This window comes from Palaemon carinicauda, chromosome 8 (genome assembly GCF_036898095.1).
Source record: "Palaemon carinicauda isolate YSFRI2023 chromosome 8, ASM3689809v2, whole genome shotgun sequence".
Taxonomy (NCBI): Eukaryota; Metazoa; Arthropoda; class Malacostraca; order Decapoda; family Palaemonidae; genus Palaemon; species Palaemon carinicauda.
This window is the reverse complement of record NC_090732.1, coordinates 154,803,113-154,826,640: the sequence shown is the minus strand read 5'-3', so window position 1 is coordinate 154,826,640 and position 23,528 is coordinate 154,803,113. Positions and strand designations below refer to the sequence as shown.

Sequence of the window (23,528 nt, the reverse complement as noted above, 5' to 3'; positions counted from 1 at the left end):
TGTTAGTTCAGTTAATCTATCTATGAGTATATGAGGTTTTGATTTAATTATCTATTTGGAATCCATCAAAACTTTCATTTAGATCAAGAACTATCAATTTTAGAGAGAATCTACACTGGTATTTTAAATAGCTATAAGGGACTCCAGGTTGTTTACTAAAATGATTGATTTGAGGTTTTCAGGATGCCAGAAAAACTGTAAACAACCTGGAGTCTTTTATATCAACCATATTTTGAAATAGTTTGTTCGATGTAATCTAGACCAGGTTAGTAAATCTTAGATATGGTATATTGCTTTTAGATAAATTTATCTTATCTCTCTCATTCATTGGTAGTCCGTCACTAAAGCGATCAAACCGTCATGTACAACAAATTCTAAGAATAATGGGAGCTAGAAAATTGTGTCAAGTTAATGAGCTCAGCTAGCTTATAAAATTTTAGGGTAATTTTGACAACTTAAAAAAAATACTTATTTCTCATAAGTAGATAGCTGGGGATTTTAGAACACACTGAACAGATTTTCTTATATAAATAATTGTAATAAGGTTAAGACTAAGGGTTGATGTTGATCTGTCTTTCTCACTAAAAACTCCCTATTTTCTTCATGATTTCTAAGCATGATTTTGTTTTCGTGAACAGAATTTCTTACACTATAGTTTTAATTTACTGTAATTAGAATTGCTTGTATACCTACAACAGTAAAATTATCTGTTAGATGTGGACGGGGCAATGAGATCCCTTGATAATTTTTTATGCTGTAAATATATTAGTTTCTAAAGCAGTTTTGTGCAATATTATTTTCATGTATATTGTACATAACCTACTCAAAATGGAATATTTACTGCTGTACAAGCAGGTTTTTAAAAAGGGTTAGTTTCTGCATAATTAATGCTATCTATGTAGGGGATTCAGCATTATGAAGCTTCATCTGTGGTGGATAATGTGGGAGGGTGGGCTGTGACACCCTAGCAGTACCAGCTGAACTCGGTTGAGTCCCTTGTTAGGCTGGGAGGAACGTAGAGAGTAGAGGTCCCCTTTTTGTTTTTGTTTCTTTGTTGATGTCGGCTACCCCCCAAAATTGGGGGAAGTGCCTTGGTATATGTATGTATGTACTTATGTCATTCTGTAGATATATCATAGTCCATAGAATAGAACAATAAATCTCTTATATTGTGTTCAAAACCACATTAATTTGTTACTGCTCTTCTGAGTTCAATATATTTACTTTTTGTTTCTCTATGTATTGAATGTTGATTAAGAATGTACAAATATTTCATTTCTTTCCAGATGTACTCATGGGGAAGGCGGTGGCTTAGAGTGTAGCCAGTTGTTAAGTCAGTTAGAGTATTCAGAGATCATCAATGTTATGTCAGGAAAGTCTTTCAATACAGCCCTTCTCACCTACACATTAAGACTAGGACTGTCTACAACTTTGCAGGTACTCTCATGCTTGTCATAATGATGATGATAAAACTCAGTATTTGAAAAAGATAACTGATATTTTATCTCTTAAATTTTAACTTGCATAAAAGTCATGACACATTATATATTTTTTTCTGTAATATATCAGGGCTCCATATGCATTTTTTACTATTTTTTTTTATTTGTTATTATCTGAAATTTAATTTGAAATTACAGGCTAACAGAGACTGGGGTGAATGTAACAGTTCAGTTGAAACAGGGGATAGTGAAGAAGGAAGCAGTGGAAGTGGCACAGGGGAAGTCCCATTGTACACAGCCAGCAAAGTCATTCTTCTGCAGCATTTAGCTCAATTATCAAGTTCTCTACCTAGGCCTCATCATATATTCACCCCAGGTAGGAATATTTGTCCATGATCAGATTTTTATTAGACTTTAGTATTGATTTCTAATTGCCTGCTTGAGATTATAAATTATTCCTTATCTATGTTCAAATATTGTGCAATGGTGTGAAAAGAGGTTGAGGAGTGCAGGTATGTGAAAGAGGAGCACCAGTTTATGATTTATCATTAAATAAATCATAACAACAATCATCTTATCAAGCAAACTCTTGCAGTTAAGAGTATGTATACAAGTATAGTTGAACATGAAGGAAACCATTCAATTTCATTATGTAATTCAATAGGAATTTATTCTACATTAGTACAGTAGTAAAATGAGACAAAAGGAAACACAGTACCAGTACTTTCATAAAGGTTAAGAGTTTATAAAAACAAAATACTTGTGAAAATGAATAGCATAAATAGATATTTAGTTGAATAAAATGTCTTGCATAAAAAAGAATGAAGAATGTATTGTGAATTTTGTTTGGAATGAGGTTCAGTTGATGAAAAAAGCATTATTCACAAACAAAGGGAAATGTTGAAGTAAAGTTCATTAATTCACAATAGATGGAAGAGCTAGTTTTTGTATGTATTGGTGTGATGAGTGGTTGGAGGTACTGTATATGTGATCAGTATTTTGTTTAAAAAAAATAAGATAAATCTAAAATCAGGTTGTAGTGAAATGGGAGAAAGTTAGCAGTAATCAAGACAATTGAGTTTGATTAGCAGACCACATAATGAATAATTGGATAGGCAAGAGTCACACATTAGAATATGCTGTGAGTACAAAATTCCATGAGGATTTGTGTTATATGACACTTGATTATGGCTTGGGAATAAATATTGTACAGAGCAGGTAAATTTTTATATTTTTGTTTGATAACTGAGGAGCTCTCCCTCTCTTTGAAGGGCAGGTATATGACTCCCAGATAATAATTCAAATATTGTAGTATATCTAAGTATTCGAATTCTGTTTACCTTGGTTTCCTTAATGTCAATTTTAATGTTATATTAAGAACAATTACAAGGATATACAGTACTCATCCAGGCTTTATCTTCATTTAAAGAAACGTCATCTACAGAAATGTTTACTACCATTTCTGCAATGTTCAAGGCTTAACTTTATTTGAGTCATGATATAAGTTTTACTGTAAGTTAATACTTTTGTCTTTAATGAAGCCCAAAACCGTGCATCAGTCAGTGTAATTAGCATAGGAAATTTTCTTCTTCCGACCTATTACGTTACTCATACAATGATGTGTTCTAACCATAAGTTTTGATTTGGTAATAATTTGAGTGGCTTTTCCTATTTCTGTTTCATAGGTGGTGGGAACAAGTACAGTGAACGTGTGTGCAAACTTCTCTCTGGAGATGATGGTATAGGTAATGTAGTTGATACTCTGGCTCCAGCAGTTGTTGAGTATCTCACTGCCATGTCACGGTTACCCTGGGGCGGGCAAGTTCTGCCTGAAAGTTCTGAACATATACTTCGTTTTTCTCTGTTAGCAATGGAAGTAAGTTAGTGCCAATGCTTTTTTATTACTTTCAAGTTAAATTCTGTTATATTTTTGTTTTATGTTAGATTTTATTATTTTTCCTTTTTAGGGACAGTATTTTAAGTACTTGGGTAAAACTTGATCAGTCAACTTCTTATAAGCTTCTAATACGGACTTCCCTAAAGTTGTTCCTTTTTATATTAACTGATATTTTCTGAATTTTTCCTTTACTAGTATCTTCACTGGCAAGTTTGGCTCGGGGGTGTAAGTATAGATGTAGCAAGCTTATGTCTAATGTGCGTGGACTCAGTCTTACGCTGCAGCAGTCTCTCAGGGCTTCTTGGCCTCTCTGATCGTGTATCGTACGTCTGCTCCATGATAGCTGCTCTCCATGCTGCTGCATCATATCTAATCAAACCAAGGGCCCTCCCAAGGTATGTATAATAATAGAAGGCAAACTTGGCCTTATTTGGTATACTAATTAATATTTTCTATGTATTTATTGAGATGAGTAATCAAGAGCTTAATATGCTGCATTTGTCTCGATTTACCAAGAGATAAAAAATAAATACAACACTTTAAAACAATAGGGGGTCAGCTAAGAAAATGTGGGCAAAATACATTACCAATATGTATAAATTTCCTAAGATTTGTGAAATTCAAGTAAGGGATGTAAGAACTCGGAAACTTATAACTAACAAAGTAAGAGGAAGATGTACACTGTGGATTGAGACACTATAACAAAATAAGAGGAAGATATACACTGTGGATTGAGACATTTTCAGGTAATTATTTACAGTATGGAGATAATTTGGTGTGATTTTAGATATAATTTTGTGATGGAATTTGACTAAATAGTAGTGCCCAACAACTTTCGTGGCTGGTGTCTTGAGTGACATCGTCAGTGGGAGGAAAGGGGGAGAACCAGGGGAGGGGGAGAGCAGTCTGTGTACATCTCACTTTAGAGAATGCTTCCTGTGTGATTTGATCACATATGCCAACATAGAAATACACTAAAATAGCCCTAATATAATCATGAATAAAGTCTAGAATTGCAAGTGTTTCAGTTGATTGTGGGGTGATATGTGAGAATAGCTACATTGTTAAACTGGGAGGTGTCTGGGGGGGGGGCAAAGATTTTGAGGCTAAACAAAACTAAAACTGGCTGCCATAAGTCATAACAAGGTATGACTTATCCACAATAAAATGGGGTAATTGAGAGGTTTGTTAGGTAGTCTTATAAGATTTTTGAAGCACTTTACTTATACCTCATTGTTTCCACCTGGCATCTTAGTGCTGTGCCTATACGGAGGCTCATGGACGAAAGGCATACATAACTTATGTAACATCACGCCTAAGTAACAGCAATGTTTTATATGTGAATTAAACTTTTTGTTATTTTTATCTAAATTTCTCTCCTGAATACAAATAACCTACTTTAATATTTACATCTTCTTTATAGCCCAACACGTAAAGGTAATAAAAGTGATGAGCTAATGGCCAAGCTTGCAATTGAATGGAAATTTAATGTCATCTGAAATGTGATGTAATCTAATCATTCAGCTCTACCTGATGCATCACCAACAACTAAAATATTTATAAAGATTCAGTTAAATAAAAATTTAAGAGCATCTATGATATGAAATGCCATATTTCACAATAGAAATAATGTTGCTTAGGGCACTTACTATACAAGAGGAGGTATATAAGAATCCAGCTTGCCCACTCAGACTTTTGCCTCACATTCTAGATATCTAATAGAGTGGTGAGGGATTTGTATCAGCAAGGATTGAGCTGCAGAAGGACTAAAGTGATTAGATAATTTGAGACTGCCAGAGGAACTCCACTTTGTATGACACAGTGAACATTCAGAACCTTTACTGAAAGAACCCTAATTATGACCACTAGACCTGACTATGGAAGTAGTGTAACCAAACGGGTAGGCAAGTCAGACTTGCTTCCCACAAATGAGGGTTTGCTGGCCTCCTGAGATTAACAAAGGAAATGAATAAGTTAAGATCTTTAAACCCATTACTAGCTTGTCAGGTAAGGGAGTACTGTCGTGCCTTTATCGCTATCCATTCGGCAGAAGAAAACCAATCTCTCATCTCATCATTAGCTTGGCTTGCTCTCCTAGGACTTTATGGAAATCTAATGTCAGTTGTTTTGTTTACAACATTATACTCCTCAAAACTGTAATTTAAGTCTTGGTGCTTTCTTTGAGCAAACGACTAACCAAGTCAGCATGGAAGACAACTTGAAATATAATAAACACTTATCACAGTCTGAAAGAAGATGTCTTTATTTAAAACACAGTGCTTTCACTATGTAAAAATTAGATGCCAACAAATCCAGCAAGGAATCATTTAAAACTCATTAAACACCTGTAGACTGCTCAAGAAAGTGATTCAAGAACATACACTATTTGATTACCCACAAACATTATCTCTTTAGTCAACCAACTTGTTAAACCTGAAATTAAAGTTTTTTTTTTTTTTTTTTTTTTTTTTTTTTGGAAGAGCAGTGATGGTGTCAAAACTGTAAATCAAATTGAAATATTAAGACAATATTATGCAACTGATAAGTCATATACAAGTCAGCATGCCTCTGCAGTATAGAAGGCTTGGGGTTTAACAGGAACTGTAGTTGCTGGTCTTTTTTTTAATCTAAGACAATAATACATCAGTTCTATCCATTACAAAGTTTAGAAATGAAGAATATAAAGAGTCTTGGAAATAGGTACTTCCACAAATTATGGAGGATAAAAAGCTTCCAAGCATACCTTATTCATTTTATTAGGGTACTGTATTTCCCAGCCGTAAAGTTGTATCACATTTTGAATTGTTTACGCCGAGTGAAAATCAGCTGATTCCTCAATTTGTTCACCACTTAACTTGATTAGGTGGCAGACGTGTGTGCAGGCAAAGGACTCGTTTTGTCAGTAGTTGTACTAGTGCCTACATTTACCCCACTAGATTTAACTCATGATGAGCTTATGGCTGAGCTTACAAGCAAACTGTGTATATTGTCATCTAAAACACGAAAATGATCGACTTTGGTTGAAATGTTGTTCACCTTATGAAACTATAATGGAATTACACAATATTCTGCCCCATCTACATAAGTAATAGAAGGTTCTTCAAAAGTTCTTACTTTAGCCATTGGAGGAATATGAGGTTCATACTATTTATTCAATCTTCTGCTTGACAATTGAGTTGTCATAAAATGACTAAGATTGCAGCCTACAAGGGTTTAGCAGCAAAAGCATCTAAAGTATTTGAAGAATTTGAGGTTCTGCAACAGGCTTATGAATCTGTACTGCATGGTGAACTTTCAGAACTCTTACTTAATCAGCTATTTAGTCTGCTCTTGCTTTTTCTGTTACATATGCAAACCTTTTCTAACCCCAGTACTTGTTTATTTACTTTTTATTTTAAAAAATCCTAAGAAAGCTATTTATTTTAGTATTCCTTATACACTAATACTACCCATTTTCTATGATTTCCTGAGGAATATATTATTAGTTTTCTTATATTCTCTATAGTATTTGTAAATAAACACTTGCTACATGTCTCTATAATTTATGTACTGTATATCGTATTTCTATGTCTGCTTATTTATGTATTTACAATTTTTATATTATGATTGTATGCTGAAAGATGCATAAAGTGTCAAAGGTGATAGCTAAATATGCCAAAAGCATAAAATTTTTCCTGTCTAAAAGTGATGAGTCTGATAGCAATTTTGTCATGGGCAGCCTCATTGAAGTGTTAATCATACATACATATACCAAGGCACTTCCCCCAATTTTGGGGGGTACCCGACATCAGCAAATGAAACAAAAGCAAAAAAGGGGACCTCTACTCTCTACGTTCCTCCCAGCCTAATAAGGGACTCGACCGAGTTCAGCTGGTACTGCTAGGGTGCCACAGCCTACCCTCCCCCGTTTCCCACCACAGATGAAGCTTCATAATGCTGAACCCCTACTGCTGCTACCTCCGCGGTCATCTAAGGCATCGGAGGAAGCAGCAGGGCCTACCGGAACTGCGTCACAATCGCTCGCCATTTATTCCTATTTCTAGCACGCTCTCTTGCCTCTCTCACATCTATCCTCCTATCACCCAGAGCTTCCTTCACTCCATCCATCTACCCAAACCTTGGCCTTCCTCTTGTACTTCTCCCATCAACTCTTGCATTCATCACCTTCTTTAGCAGACAGCCAGTTTCCATTCTCTCAACATGGCCAAACCACCTCAACACATTTATATCCACCCTAGCTGCTAACTCATTTCTTACACCCGTTCTCACTCTCACCACTTCGTTCCTAACCCTATCTACTCGAGATATACCAGCCATACTCCTTAGACACTTCATCTCAAACACATTCAATTTCTGTCTCTCCGTCACTTTCATTCCCCACAACTCCGATCCATACATCACAGTTGGTACAATCACTTTCTCATATAGAACTCTCTTTACATTCATGCCCAACCCTCTATTCTTTACTACTCCCTTAACTTCCCCCAACACTTTGCAACCTTCATTGACTCTCTGACATACATCTGCTTCCACTCCACCATTTGCTGCAACAACAGACCCCAAGTACTTAAAGTGATCCACCTCCTCAAGTAACTCTCCATTCAACATGACATTCAACCTTTCACCACCTTCCCTTCTCGTACATCTCATAACCTTACTCTTACCCACATTAACTCTCAACTTCCTTCTCTCACACACACTTCCAAATTCTGTCACTAATCGGCCAAGCTTCTCTTCTGTGTCTGCAACCAGTACAGTATCATCCGCAAACAACAACTGATTTACCTCCCATTCATGGTCATTCTCGTCTACCAGTTTTAATCCTCGTCCAAGCACTCGAGCATTCACCTCCCTCACCACTCCATCAACATACAAGTTAAACAACCATGGCGACATCACACATCCCTGTCTCAGCCCCACTCTCACCGGAAACCAGTCACTCACTTCATTTCCTATCCTAACACATGCTTTACTACCTTTGTAGAAACTTTTCACTGCTTGCAACAACCTTCCACCAACTCCATATAACCTCATCACATTCCACGTTGCATCCCTATCAACTCTATCATACGCTTTCTCCAGATCCATAAATGCAACATACACCTCCTTACCTTTTGCTAAATATTTCTCGCATATCTGCCTAACTGTAAAAATCTGATTCATACAACCCCTACCTCTTCTAAAACCACCCTGTACTTCTAAGATTGCATTTTCTGTTTTATCCTTGATCCTATTAATCATTACTCTACCATACACTTTTCCAACTACGCTTAACAAACTAATACCTCTTGAATTACAACACTCATGCACATCTCCCTTACCCTTATATAGTGGTACAATACATGCACAAACCCAATCTACTGGTACCATTGACAACACAAAACACATATTAAACAATCTCACCAACCATTCAAGTACAGTCACACCCCCTTCCTTCAACATCTCAGCTCTCATACCATCCATACCAGACGCTTTTCCTACTCTCGTTTCATCTAGTGCTCTCCTCACTTCATCTATGGTAATCTCTCTCTCAATTTCATCTCCCATCACTGGCACCTCAACACCTGCAACAGCAATTATATCTGCCTCCCTATTATCCTCAACATTCAGTAAACTTTCAAAATATTCCGCCCATCTTTTCCTTGCCTCCTCTCCTTTTAACAACCTTCCATTTCCATCTTTCACTGTCTCTTCAATTCTTGAGCCAGCCTTCCTTACTCTCTTCACTTCTTCCCAAAACTTCTTCTTATTCTCTTCATATGAATGACCCAATCCCTGACCCCACCTTAGGTCAGCTGCCCCCTTTGCCTCACGTACCTTGCGCTTTACTTCCACATTTTTCAATATTAAACTTAGCCGGTGATTATATAAGCTGCAGTTCTGCTGCTCGACAGAAAACTCTACGTTCAAAATCCGCCAGCGATCGCTAAGCAGGTAGGGGGTGTACATCAACAGCGCCATCTGTCGTGCAGGTACTCAGTACTCAATGTAAACACAGAACTCAATTTTCTCTCTGTCGGGCTACCGGCAAGACCTACTAATTCGCTGTTGCTAACTGGATTTGTTTTCACAACTATTTGGTGAAGTACACTATTCTAGTTTTGAGCTTTCGCTATGCAGGTGTTTTATCTTCATCTCAAAACTTGAACTCGTTTTGGATAGATTTAATTATGGTGACAAAGAGAGTATGGACTTTCTTTCACTTTTAAATGGCCGACCCTTCCCTTAGACGGAAGTGTGTTTAGGTTTTTAGTAATTATCTTATCACGTTATAGATCTATATTTTTTATACCTCTCCGCCTTTATTAGGCCTCTTCGATTAACTTTCCATTCATTATAAACATATAAAAACAAATTTTAATGTTTTGTTTATATGCGACCTTTCCTGATAGTAGGCGGTCCTAACTTGGAACCGAAGTTAATCAACGTTGAGCCCTTTATATCGTAATCAGCTTTTAAAGAATTTAAAACTTTTTAATTGTAATATTTTATGAAAGAATTTCTTTGATAGTCTTCGTACTGTTTTTAAAGATGAACTAACGTTTAGTTTTTATGCTACGCAGTTGTTGACGTTCAGGACGTTCAACATGCGCTCTATCGTTACGATAGAGAGAGAGTGTATCACGGTTTCACTTTGCAGTAAGAGTAAATCGATTCTAACGTTTTGTTCATTCTTTCTTAACTTAAATGTTTTAAATTCTAATTTAAAGGAACTTTTTATTTGAAAAACCTTTCAGTTTTTTTCCTTTAGTCAAATAACATGTTTTTTTTGACGAAATATAATTGGGCTCTTCTCTTAGGTGCGAAATCACGAGAGAAAGAGAGAGAGAGAGATAGAGACGGAGGGAGAGAGAGGAGAGAAAACGTTCCGTTCAAGCGGGTAACGTTGTTCTTGTGTTACTCTCGTCCCTAGTCTCTGTACGGGGAGGAAGGATAAAACGTTTTTAGGTTTTTATTCTCGTCCCCAGGCTATGTGCGGTGAGAGATTGAAAACGTAGTTTATATGAACTAGTGTTTAGTCTCTTTCCCAGCCACTGAATTTTTTATCTTAATATATGTTTTCTGTTTTTTGCTGGTATTAATGAGATGCATTATACGACTGATTTTGCAATTACTACCTTTTTATGAAGGGTAGAATTGCGTGTTTCAGGTAGAAATCAGTAAAAGTTTCGATTTCAGTGAAATAAGTGCAAAACAGAAAATCGAAGTGATAAAGTGATATGCGCAAAGTGTTACAGTGTTGCCTCCGAGGGTTCGTCTGTTCGTGCCTGTCGTTCACCTAGTCCGGGACCTCTTGCAAGCTCCCAAGCCCAGGGGAGAAGTAATGTCGAACGACTTATGGGTTCGAGAGGCCTTGATCAACGAACAGACGTTTCCCTCCGTGGTTTCGGGCGTATCTACCCAAGATCGCCCCACCCACACAAAGACGAGAGAGCCCATTTATTCCTCGTCTGCGGAAGAGGTTTCTCGTAAGAAACCAGGGACCAAGGTCTCGCGGCTTATTAAGCGCAAGTCGGTCCCTTCCGCGCAAGTCCAACGGCCCAGTTGTAGCCACTGGGTCAGTTCAGACTCGCTGCAGTCTTCCGACGACTGCTCACCTCCTAAGAGAGGCAAAGCGGTACCGCATCAGGCAGTCACACCGTCTGTTGCCGCACCTACTCTTGTAGACCCTAAGTGGTCTTTGCTGCAGACTATGCAGCCTCTGTTAACGTCATTGATGCAGGACTTTCGTGCGGAGAAGGTTGACACTGCACCAACCTCTAGCCTAAAACCAACCACGGCTGTGCGTCCTGTGGACGCTGAGGCGACCTTCTACCGCACTCCAGCTGAGAGAGTCCCGCCACCCATGCGTTCCAGTGTACCCTGCCAGCCGCATGTTGACGTTCAGCGACGCACGGAACCTTCCGTTGACGTTCGCGAGGTACAACAACAGTCTAAGTTGTTTTGTTTTGACGCGGTGCGTCAACCTCCGCATTCTAGAGTTGTTTTGACTGTTCAGTCTAGACAGTCAAAGCAGTCTTGAGTGGACGCTGTACGTCCTCACGCACCTGTTGTGGTTGACAGTTCAGTTGTTGACAGTTCACAGACTGTCAAGCAGTTACATGACGTTGCGTTCTGGTCCGCTACTAATGCACCAGTGAGAGACTCATCTTTTATCGGACAAGGTTCCTGTAGATGAGGAAGTTGCTGTTCTCCCTCCTACTGATATTCCCTTGAGGACTCTGTCAGATGGAGAGGAGCCTTAAGCTGCTTAGCCTCCTATGGACTTTAATTAAATCATGATGATTTTTTTTAAGGATCTTCGTCCGGATCTTGTAACTGCTGCTCCTCGTTCGCCTTAACGTCAGAACTTACACTAGGCCTAGCTACTTCAAAGCCGTTGTTTTTAAGCTAGTGATCTCTCTCGCTCTCCTAGAGAGCGATACGTTTGCTAGGCGACTGGTTTTTTCACCATGAGGAGTTTGGGGGATACAGCCTTTGATTTCCCTTCTTTTAAACTGGTTTATAGAGCGAGAGTCTGATATGACACGAGAGAAGTTATCGACTTGGGAGTTCATGCCTCTGCCCAGATAGACTTCTCAATTCTGGTAGACTCTCTCTCCCTGGCGCCTAGCCAGGAGACGCTCCAAGTTGTTTACAGGTCAACTTCTCAGCTTTTGTCGAGCCTTTGAAGTTTTGCTGTACTATTATGTCACGCATAACAAGGCTTTCAGGGATGGTAAACGGTTCCGCCTCAGTCGCTAACCCCGTCTGTTGCCACACCTGCTCCCGTTGACCCTAAATGGGCCTTGCTGCAAGACATGCAGTCCAAGCTTGCATCCTTGATAGAGGACTTAAATGCGGAGAAGAACCTTCTGGCCGACAACCTTCCAACCGGTCGGTTCATCAGGCAGTCACACCGTCTGTTGCCGCACCTGCTCCTGTAGACCCTAAGTGGTCTTTGCTGCAAGACATGCAGTCCAAGCTTGCGTCCTTGATAGAGGACTTAAATGCGGAGAAGAACCTTCTGGCCAACAACCTTCCAACCGGTCGGTTGTGCGCCCTGTTGACGCTGAGGTAACCTACTCGCGTCTGCCAGTTGAGGTGGTTCCTCCACCGATGCGACCCAGTGTGGGTTGCCAGCCGCACGTCGACGTTAAGCGACGCTCGGAGGTGGTTGTTGACGTTCAGGACGTTCAACAACCAGCAGAGGTAACTTGTTTTGACGCAGTGCGTCAACCTCAGCAACCCGGTAGGGTGTTGACTGCACAACCCAGAAGGTCTAGACAGTTTCGGGTTGACGCTGTGCTTCCTCGCGCACCCATGGTTGTTGACAGTTCACAGACTGTGCAGCAGTTCCATGATATTGCGTCCGGCTCCGTCACGCATCCACCAGTGCGACCGGATTCAGCGAGTCAGACGTTGCCCACTCCGTTGCCGTTTCCTCATCAGTTTCGGATGAGGAACCATCTGATGAGGACGTTGCTGAACAAGACGATCAGCCCCTAGCCCTGCTATCCATCCAGAAGATGCTGAAGAAGGAACGCTGCTCAGTCAGGCTGTGGATGAGTCTGGTAGGGACGCTGTCATCCGTGGATCAATTTGTGTCACTAGGAAGACTACACCTCTGTCCTCTTCTATACCATCTAGCTTTTCACTGGAAAAAGGACAAGACGCTAGAAGCGGTCTCGATCCCGGTTTCCGAAAAGATAAAGTCTTGTCTGACTTGGTGAAAGGACTATGTCAACCTAAGAGAGGGTCTTCCCCTGACTGTTCAGACTCCCAACCACGTTCTCTTCTCGGACGCATCGGACGTAGGCTGGGGTGCGACATTAGACGGTCGGGAATGCTCGGGAATATGGAACTCGAGTCAAAGGACAATGCGTTTCAACTGCAAGGAGCTACTGGCAGTACGTCTGGCCTGGAAAAGCTTCAGGTCTCTCCTTCAAGGCAAAGTGGTGGAGGTGAACTCGGACAACACCACGGCTTTGGCGTACATCTCCAAGCAAGGAGGGACCTACTCTCTGACGTTGTACGAGATCGCAAGGGACCTCCTCACCTGGTCAAAAGGTCTAGACATATCACTAGTAACGAGGTTCATCCAAGGCAACTTGAATGTCATGGCAGATTGTCTCAGTCGGAAGGGACAAATAATTCCAACAGAATGGACCCTCCACAAGGATGTATGCAAGAGACTTTGGGCCACCTGGGGCCAGCCAACCATAGATCTCTTCGCAACCTCGATGACCAAGAGGCTCCCAATATTTTGCTCACCAATCCCGGACCCAGCAGCAGTTCATATAGATGCCTTTCTCCTAGATTGGTCACATCTAGATCTATATGCATTCCCTCCGTTCAAGATTGTCAACAAGGTACTGCAGAAGTTCGCCTCTCACGAAGGGACAAGGTTGACGCTAGTTGCTTCCCTCTGGCCCGCGAGAGAATGGTTCACCGAGGTACTTCGATGACTAGTAGACGTTCCCAGAACACTTCCCCTAAGGGTGGACCTTCTACGTCAGCCACACGTAAAGAAGGTACACCAAGGCCTCCACGCTCTTCGTCTGACTGCCTTCAGACTATCGAAAGACTCTCGAGAGCTAGAGGCTTTTCGAAGGAGGCAGCCAGAGCGATTGCTAGAGCAAGGAGAACATCCACCCTTAGAGTCTACCAATTGAAGTGGGAAATCTTCCGAAACTGGTGCAAGTCAGTATCTGTATCCTCGACCAGTACCTCTGTAACTCAAATAGCTGACTTCCTCTTATATCTGAGGAAAGAACGATCTCTTTCAGCTCCCACTATCAAGGGTTACAGAAGCATGTTGGCATCAGTCTTCCGTCACAGAGGCTTAGATCTTTCCAACAATAAAGATCTACAGGACCTCCTTAAGTCTTTTGAGACCACGAAGGAGCGTCGTTTGGTTACACCTGGTTGGAATTTAGACGTGGTACTAAGATTCCTTATGTCAGACAGGTTCGAACCGCTACAATCAGCCTCCCTGAAAGATCTCACCTTAAAGACTCTTTTCCTGGTATGCTTAGCCACAGCTAAAAGAGTCAGTGAGATTCATGCCTTCAGCAAGAACATCGGATTCTCATCCGAAACGGCTACATGTTCTACAACTTGGTTTTCTAGGCAAAAACGAGCTGCCTTCTCGGCCTTGGCCAATATCGTTCGATATTCCAAACTTATCGTATGGTTGGAAATGAACTAGAAAGAGTCTTATGCCCTGTAAGAGCTCTTAAGTTCTATTTAAAACGAACTAAACCTTTACGAGGCCCGTCTGAAGCTTTATGGTGTTCAGTTAAGAAACCATATTTGCCTATGTCAAAGAATGCTTTATCCTTTTTTATCAGACTGTTAATACGAGAAGCTCATTCCCATCTGAATGAGGAAGACCAAGCTTTGCTGAAGGTAAGGACACACGAAGTTAGAGCTGTCGCAACTTCCGTGGCCTTTAAACAAAATAGATCTCTGCAAAGTATAATCGACGCAACCTATTGGAAAAGCAAGTCAGTGTTCGCGTCTTTTTATCTTAAGAATGTCCAGTCTCTTTACGAGAACTGCTACACTCTGGGACCATTCGTAGCAACGAGTGCAGTAGTGGGTGAGGGCTCAACCACTACAATTCCCTAATTCCATAACCTTTTTAATCTTTCTCTTGAAATGTTTTATTATTGTTTTTGGGTTGTCCGGAAGGCTAAGAAGCCTTTCGCATCCTACTTAATTTGGCGGGTGGTCAAAGTCATTTCTTGAGAAGCGCCTAGATTAGAGGTTTTGATGAGGTCCTGTTGTATGGGTTGCAACCCTTGATACTTCAGCTCCTAGGGGTCGCTCAGCATCCTAAGAGGATCGCGAGGCTCCGTAAGGAAGACGTACTTAAAAAGGCAGAGTAATTGTTCAAGTCGACTTCCTTACCAGGTACTTATTTATTTTATGTTTGTTATTTTGAATAACTGCTAAAATGAAATAAAAAATCCTTAGTTCATAATAATGTAAACAATTATTGCTGGTCTCTACCCACCCCCCTGGGTGTGAATCAGCTTATATAATCACCGGCTAAGTTTAATATTGAAAAATGTTATTTTTATAATAAAATAAATTTTTGAATATACTTACCCGGTGATTATATATTAAAGGACCCTCCCTTCCTCCCCAATAGAGACCCAGTGGACCGAGGAGAAAATTGAGTTCTGTGTTTACATTGAGTACTGAGTACCTGCACGACAGATGGCGCTGTTGATGTACACCCCCTACCTGCTTAGCGATCGCTGGCGGATTTTGAACGTAGAGTTTTCTGTCGAGCAGCAGAGCTGCAGCTTATATAATCACCGGGTAAGTATATTAAAAAATTTATTTTATTATAAAAATAACATTTTTCTCTTTATATTTTTCATACTTCTCTATACTATTACTCTGCAGCCATTCTTCAAAAACCCTCTTTTTCTCTTCCACTTTAACCTTCACTCCTTCATTCTAGCATTCACTGCTCTTCCTCATGCTGCCTCCAACAACCTTCTTTCCACACACATCACTTGCAATCCCAACAAAATTTTCTTTTACTAACTTCCACTCCTCCTTTAAATTGCCAGTTTCTCTTACTTTCACTTCGTCACATGTCATTTTCAACCTTTCCTGATATTTACTTTTTACCCCTGGTTTTATTAGCTCTTCAACCCTCACTAGCTCCTTTTTACATCCACCTACTCTATTCCCCCACTCTTTTGCTACAATTAATTTTCCTTCCACCAAAAAAAAGTCAGACATACCGTTAGCCATACCCCTAAACACGTGCACGTCTTTCAATCTTCCAAACATTCTTTTAGTTATCAACACATAATCCATTAATGCCCTTTCTACTACTCTTCCATTTACCACTCTTACCCATGTATACTTATTTTTATCTTTCTTTTTGAAAAAGCTATTACTTATCACCATCTCTTGCTCAACACACACATCTACCAGTCTCTCATCACTCTCATTTTCACCTGGTACGCCATAGTTCCCAATGACACCTACCTCTCCAGCACCCACTCTAGCATTTAAGTCACCCATGACAACCACATAATTCCTTCTACCCAATCCTTCTACACACCTAGTTAATTCTTTCCAGAACTCATTCCGCAAAAAATAGTAATGTGAAGTTCTTTTAAAATATAATGGAAAATATTTTTTTCATCTTTTAACCCTTTTACCCCCAGGCTTTTTGGAAATTTCCAACCCTTAACCCCCAAGGGGTTACTTTTTTCCCAGCACATTTTGGTGTATATTTCTTTTAAATTGCTCTAACAGCCTTATTTTTTGTCATAGAGAGGTCAGGTTGTTTTCATTATCTTGGAAAATGTCTGAATTTTCTCAAAAAATTATCAAAAATATGAAAAAAAAAAATTTTTATAGCATTTTTTTGCAAGGACGTACCGGTACGTCCATGGGGGTAAAGGGATGGCTTTTGTGGAACGTACCAGTACGTCCTTTGGGGTGAAAGGGTTAACATTGTGATGTAACTTATTTTGAAGACAGCATTTATGTGTTAATTTGATCAAATTTTCTGCCATTAAGCTACCTAATATAGTAATATAAAGAAAATTTCCATCTTTTTTTCAGTATTTTTATAATTACTGTATGTTTGTGTTTGTAAGATATAATTGAAGTGATTGAATTTAATTGTTATTATTTTACAGCCTTCCCTCAGGTCTCGCGCAATGCTTGAATGGTGGTGAAAGTAGTCCGCTGGTGGCATGCAGAAGACTCATGCAACTGATTGTCTGGTTGGAGGCTGGTAACTTGCGAGATTTGCCGTCATGCATAGCTCATCCTATAAGGTACAGTCTTATTAAAATACATATATATATATAGCAAAACATATTTGTTGTTTATCTGCTAGTGCATCTCTTGATGAAAGTTGCATGCTGTTATTTATACAAAGCAGATTGCTTCTCCACTTCCACCATAACTGACGGGAGATTGATCCTCATGCCCCAAGTACTGTACGAGTGTGAAGGCAACAGTGGGGCTCAATACTCACTGAAAATATCACTCTATAAAAAACAAAGTGAATAAATTTCCAAATTTCATTAAATTTAACCTTTGTTCATGTCACTAGTTCTCATCAAAGGTACATTATTCTTGTCATGCGTAATCTTTAGACTGTTCCTTAGTATTTTATTGAGAGGTTTTAATATTATGGAGGTTAATCTTAGGACACCACCTCAAATGATAACATTTGGTATTGTTATAGGGTACACTTAGGAGTAATAAATGGTCATAAGAGCAGACTAAGGCACAAGTGAGGAGAGTGGATAAAAAACACCTTGTATTTTGCTTAATTTCCTAAAAACTTCAGCTGATTGCAGAGTAAAACTTAACTTATTATCTATAATGATGCCCAAGTGCCTGACACTGGAGACCCACTCAAGCTTATTCTGTTAAAATGCATGTCTGGCAAGCTTTCAGCATGTCTTGGTGTGAGCAACATTAATTTAGATTTTTCAACATTAGGTATTAGTCTATTATTCTGGATCCAATTTGCGATTTCAGCAATCAGTATATTAATTTTTTCGATGCAGACTTTGTTATTTTTCTCTGATATAAGAAAACCTGCATCATCTGCAAATAGAACTTTCTTTGCAATCTGTATGTCTACAATATTGTTAATAAAAATATTGAATAAAAGAGTTCCTAAAAGCCAAACCCTGTGGTACCCCAAAAATTATAGGTCCAGTATCAGACACATGGTCACCAATACAAACATTCTGCCTTCGGTTACCCAAATATGACAAAAGGAACGAATTGACAGCACCTCAAAATCCTCTAATTGACAACTTTTGGAAAAGGGCATTCAAATCCACAGTATCAAAAGCCTTCTTTAGATCTAAAAAATTGCTATCGTGTATGACTCATTGTTAAAAAAGCATAAAATACCACTTACAACCTTAAAGATGCTTTTCTAAAACCGAACTGAAGGTTCAAATGTACAGTACATAAAAGCCATTAATTAATTTGACCATCCTTTAATGAGTTAATAGTATCATGAACTGAAAGGCATAGACTGGGCTTAGACTGTTTCCCTTATGTGGCATTGATCGCAATATTGTACAGACCTTGCCCTCATCTCTTGGAGCCAAGAAGAATGTGTGGTCAATTCGTCAAATACAGTATTATCAAAGTGTGAAAGATTTATATCATAGGGCAGATTCTCAGTAAGACATGAAACAATGTTCATGAAAAAATTGTTGGAAGGATTTGCTATTTGTGGACCTTCAATAACTGTCCCATCCTCCGTCATCACCGCCCAGACAGATTCCTTTACACCACGCCTAAGGAGGATATTGATGTTAGACCAGATCTTCCTGATAACCCCCTACAAGTCTTAATCATACAGTGCCTCATCTTGATTTTATTTGTAACTCAAGTCAGTAAATTTTTTTTTACATATGAATTAACCCATGCTTCATGAGACTGAATAACTTGTACTTTTTCCATATAAACCATTTTAGTTCAGGTGTTACCCATGGAGGACTAACTAGACTCCTTACCCTCATTCTTTTTATGGGGAAAGCAGAATCATAACACTCAATCAATCTATGGAAAAACTCATTGAAAGCAACATTATAATTATGTATTAGAAATACCTGTCAGAAACATGAGTTTGACACTCTTGTCAACAAATCTCTGAATAGTATTTACATTAATTAGTCTAGACTGTATAGTCTTTACAGTGGTTTTACAATTATTTTCAGACATATAATATACTGTATTGGGAAATAGTCTGTCAAAGAAAACAGCACAACACCAGATGAATGATTAGTCCCTATTTTAAAGTAAGTCCAAATGTGATCAATCAAAGAAAATGGTGTTATTTGGTTAGACTCATTAAACTTAGCAGGTAATGTAATGACAGGAAAATATCCCCAATCCAGCATACTATTCAAAAACACATCAATGTAAGTCAATTTTAGTGGATTGAAAAGATTCAAATTAAAGTCACCAGTTACCATATTCTTATCATGAATTTACTGATCACTTGACTAAAAAAAAAAGAATAATTAAAAAGTACAGCATTAGCACAAGTGGAGCGATAAACACAACAAATAAGATTCCGGAAATTAGCACCTATTAGATAAAATGTAATGACCTTCATAATCTTATTGACAAATGTAGAATCCTTGGTAACCTCTATGCTTAACATTTCATCATAAAAAACTTTAATTCCTCCACCAAAGTTATCCCTATATATGTTGGCCTGCTTATATCCACCTATATCAAATGCACAGTCAGAGCTCTCGGATAGCCACGAAGTTACATAGAAATGCCACAAAACTTACAAACTTCTTTTACAACTCCTTACGTTATAGGTGAGCATAGAAAAATGACACTCGAATGAACAGATTCTGCTTTAAAGTTGTTTGGGGGTGTTGTACGAACAGTTGAGATATCACCTTCTTCACCCACATTAAGTTGAGGGGGAATATGGTCCAATTGAAATTCATCCATTACGAAGACCAGTTACGAACATGCATTATTCAGAGCCTATTTTCAAGATCAGTGATTTTCAGAGGGTGTCGCACAATTTTATAGCCATCATCTCTGCAAAGTTTGTAAAAAATATTGCCATCTCTTGTATATATAGCAGTAATCTTACCAGAATACTTGGTCTTCAGTGAATGTAATGCCAAAATCATTTTGTTACGAAGAGTAAGAAATTCGGCTAAATAAATAGCAGGTTTTAACTGACGAGCAGGTGAGATAAATTTACTTTTACATTGTTCCGATGAGCAATTAATTCTGACCATGTTTTTTCGTTTCATAAATAAAGTCACTCCAGCAACATCACTCTCAGTAGAAACCTCCAGTAGCGCTTGGCATAATTTTGATACTACATTTTCCTTCAAATCATCAGGATGATTTTCAATAATGTCGGTTATTGTCTCCCCTGAACACAACAATACATGAGAATCAGATTTTTGCTTGATAGCATCAACACGGATTTCTAGTTTATTATCTTCATTTTTTTTATTGACGATATTTCCCTGATGGGCAGCAGCAAAACGGGAAACTTCAAGAACAGGGTCGTTAGACTTCAGAGTAGTAGTTTTATTAGCCAAATCCTGATACTTACTACTTGAAACATTAATTCCATGAAGAAGTTTCTTACTGAAATCATTTAACTTTATAAGATAGTCAAATAACAGTCCGGGATGCAAGTCTTGAAAGTCTCTTACGTTTTTGAGACCCTAGACAAAGGGCTCTTACGTTTTTGAGACCGTCGTCTTCTTCATCAGGTAGAACAGGATCTGGCACTGTTGTTGTTACGATTACTCTGATTGGCTAGTGCTTTACGAGGTCTACCAGCCTTCTTCTTTGCGGGACCAACATTTTTATTATGACTTGTCATAATTAAACAAAAATCTTAGTACAGAACCAATCCTTGCGGGATCATTACTCAAACTATCAAAGTCAAATTCATTAGACGGTAAATTATCTGGGTTATTTACCACTGTTTCCTGAGAACTGGACTCTGATTCGTTGAGAACTTCTCCGTCATGCAATGCTGTAGCCATCTTGAACTCAATCACTGGAGAAACTTATTTCACCGAAATGCAGCTATATTAATCATTTTAATGTTATTGAAATTATTAAAATTATTATTATTATTGAAATTATTCAATAATTTCAATAATATTAATATTAATATAAAATCAGTAAAATTATTACCTCTGCCAACAAAGTCGGAAGGTTATAGTTTACCCCGTTTGTGTTTTTCTTAGTAAACCCCTTTTGGCCACAATTTTAATTGTAAAATAATGAAACTTGCAGGGATTAAGTGTTATGTAAAAATCTGAAAATGATTAAATTTTGGAAGGTCAAGGTCACGGTCAAGCAAAATGTCCCATTCACGTAATCAGCCATAAGTGTGGACATCGTTGTCACAGAGATTTTAAACTTGGTTCACATTTGAGTATATGAAAATCCACGTCAATTAATAAATGTTAAGGATGAATGTCAAGGTTGAGATCATGGTCAAGGTCAAGCAAAAGGTAAAATTCCGGTTCTCAACCATACGGCCTTAACTTTGATCGTAAAGTAATGAAACTTGCAGGAATTTTAAACTGTTGTCTAAAGAGCTGGGAATGATTAGATTTTGGAAGGTCAAATGTCAAGATTACAAACGAGCAAAACTTCCATATTACGTAATCAGCAATAAGTTTGGGCATCCTTGTCATAGAGACTGCAAACTTTGTTCATATTTGAGTGTATGAAAATCCACTCCTATTAATACATGTTAAGGTTAAAGGTCAAGGTCAAAATCGAGCAAAAGGTCGAGAAATAAGCTGCCGCAGCAGATGTTTGCACTCTACTGAGTGCCATTCTAGTTATTATTATTGAAATTAGGTTTTTTATTAAAGTTATTGATTACTGTATTATAATTTTAACAATAGTACTTCTGATAATTGTGTCTAATAAAAACTCCAAAGTAAATACAAACTTTAAAAGTATAAATAGATATTTTTTTCAATCATTTAACAAATAGTGATATTATCTTCTTTAAAGTACTATTACTGTATTATGATTATTAAAATTATAATTTTTTTAGATTTTTAAAATAATAATGTTAATAATTTTAATTATAATAATATCATACTCTTAAGTATAATGTGGGTTTGAATTTATATTCTTAAGGAGTGAAGAAGGTTCCAAAGTTTGATGAAAGGATATTTTGTAAAAATGCAAAATTATACAAATTTTTAAATTGTAATTAATTAAAATTGTAATAAAAATTATGGTTTCTTCTCTTATTATCTTCCATAATTCGTTTGTTTTCATTTTATCAACTGATAGTAGTAAAGTTGTGATTAATAAATTATCAAAATTGTAATTAATAAAAATATTAATATATTAATTATCAAAATTGTTATTATTGATTATAATTATCTATTAAATTTATTGTTAAATTTTAATTATTATAATATTATTAATGATAATAATAATAATAATAATGGTTTGTTATTTAAAATAAAGGGATTTTGACGAAGGAAAAATCTATTTCTGGGCGAGGGACCTGTGTCGCCCAGTGAAATGCTCCTTAAAGCACCATTTCTAAGGTATAAATACTGCTAAATATACCAGAGAAAAAAGTTGCATGGAATGCCAGGAATAAACCCAGCTCGCTCACTCTAATAGAGTGTCGGTATAGTAACTGGGGCGTGTTAGAAACACTACCAGAGGTCCCTTACCAATTAGTTCTCTCCTTCCTCAATATCCCCCGATACGAAGTGCCATTCTACATCCGACTACTGCCCTCTACCACTACCCACGCTTCTTTCCTCATTCCTTTCTCTTAGCCTTTACATTACAGCCAAAGCCACCGACCCAGGTCTTGAGGGTCGTAAGGGAAGCGCTCTTGATGGCTTGAGTGGTCTGAAAGAGACATTCCTGTTTAGATCGTGAACCAGAAAAGGAATTTTGGTAAAGAAAAAACTTTAATACTTGAATTCCAGTATGTACAATAATTATTTCCTACAATAAAAGGATCTGAAAAAGGGAAAATTTTTTACCAAATTTCTATGTACAAAAATTATTTCCAACATTCCCAATTTAGTCAATAACTATCGTAAGAGGAAAGGATATAATACATACCGAGTCACTTGTAAAGTCAGAGACCAGAGCTTAACAAATCTCACATCCATCCGGATGCCAGACCAAAAGATCGGCCACCTGGATAATAATGATTTTAATTTATAATTTTAATAATAGCAGGTTTTATTATTATTGAAATTATTATTCCTATTAAAATTTCAGATTTGTTAAAATTGAAAGTTACAAATTTATGAAAGTGTTGATAGCAATTCTAATAATTATAATTAGAATTATCTTTAAATCATTATTCTTATCAAAATATTTATAATAAGGATTTTGATTGTTTTAGAATTATTATTATCTCTGAAATTATTATTTTTAGTGAATTATTTGATAATACTAATAATTATAAAATTTAATAACTTTTAAGATTATTATTATTATTATTATTATTAGAATTATAACATTTTTAATAATTTTATTTAGATACAGTAAGAATTGCTCATAGAATTAATAATGAAATCTCGACTTGGGCAAAGAAAAAGAAGCATATACCCATCAAAAGCAACAGAAGATAAATAGGAGATGTGAAAGGAATAATTTGATTGATATACCTGAAGCTAATGAAGACCTTTATG

At 37.7% G+C, this 23,528-nt stretch overlaps 1 protein-coding gene across 1 annotated transcript in view; it reads left to right on the top strand.

Annotated features, from left to right (window-relative positions):
- Nucleotides 1-23,528, top strand: part of LOC137645504 (huntingtin-like) — a 330,048-nt gene that overhangs the window by 251,162 nt on the left and 55,358 nt on the right. The window contains 5 exon segments of the mRNA XM_068378310.1: nucleotides 1,287-1,437; nucleotides 1,638-1,815; nucleotides 3,125-3,315; nucleotides 3,532-3,731; nucleotides 16,995-17,135. Of these exon segments, the coding sequence (XP_068234411.1) occupies nucleotides 1,287-1,437; nucleotides 1,638-1,815; nucleotides 3,125-3,315; nucleotides 3,532-3,731; nucleotides 16,995-17,135 (861 nt within the window).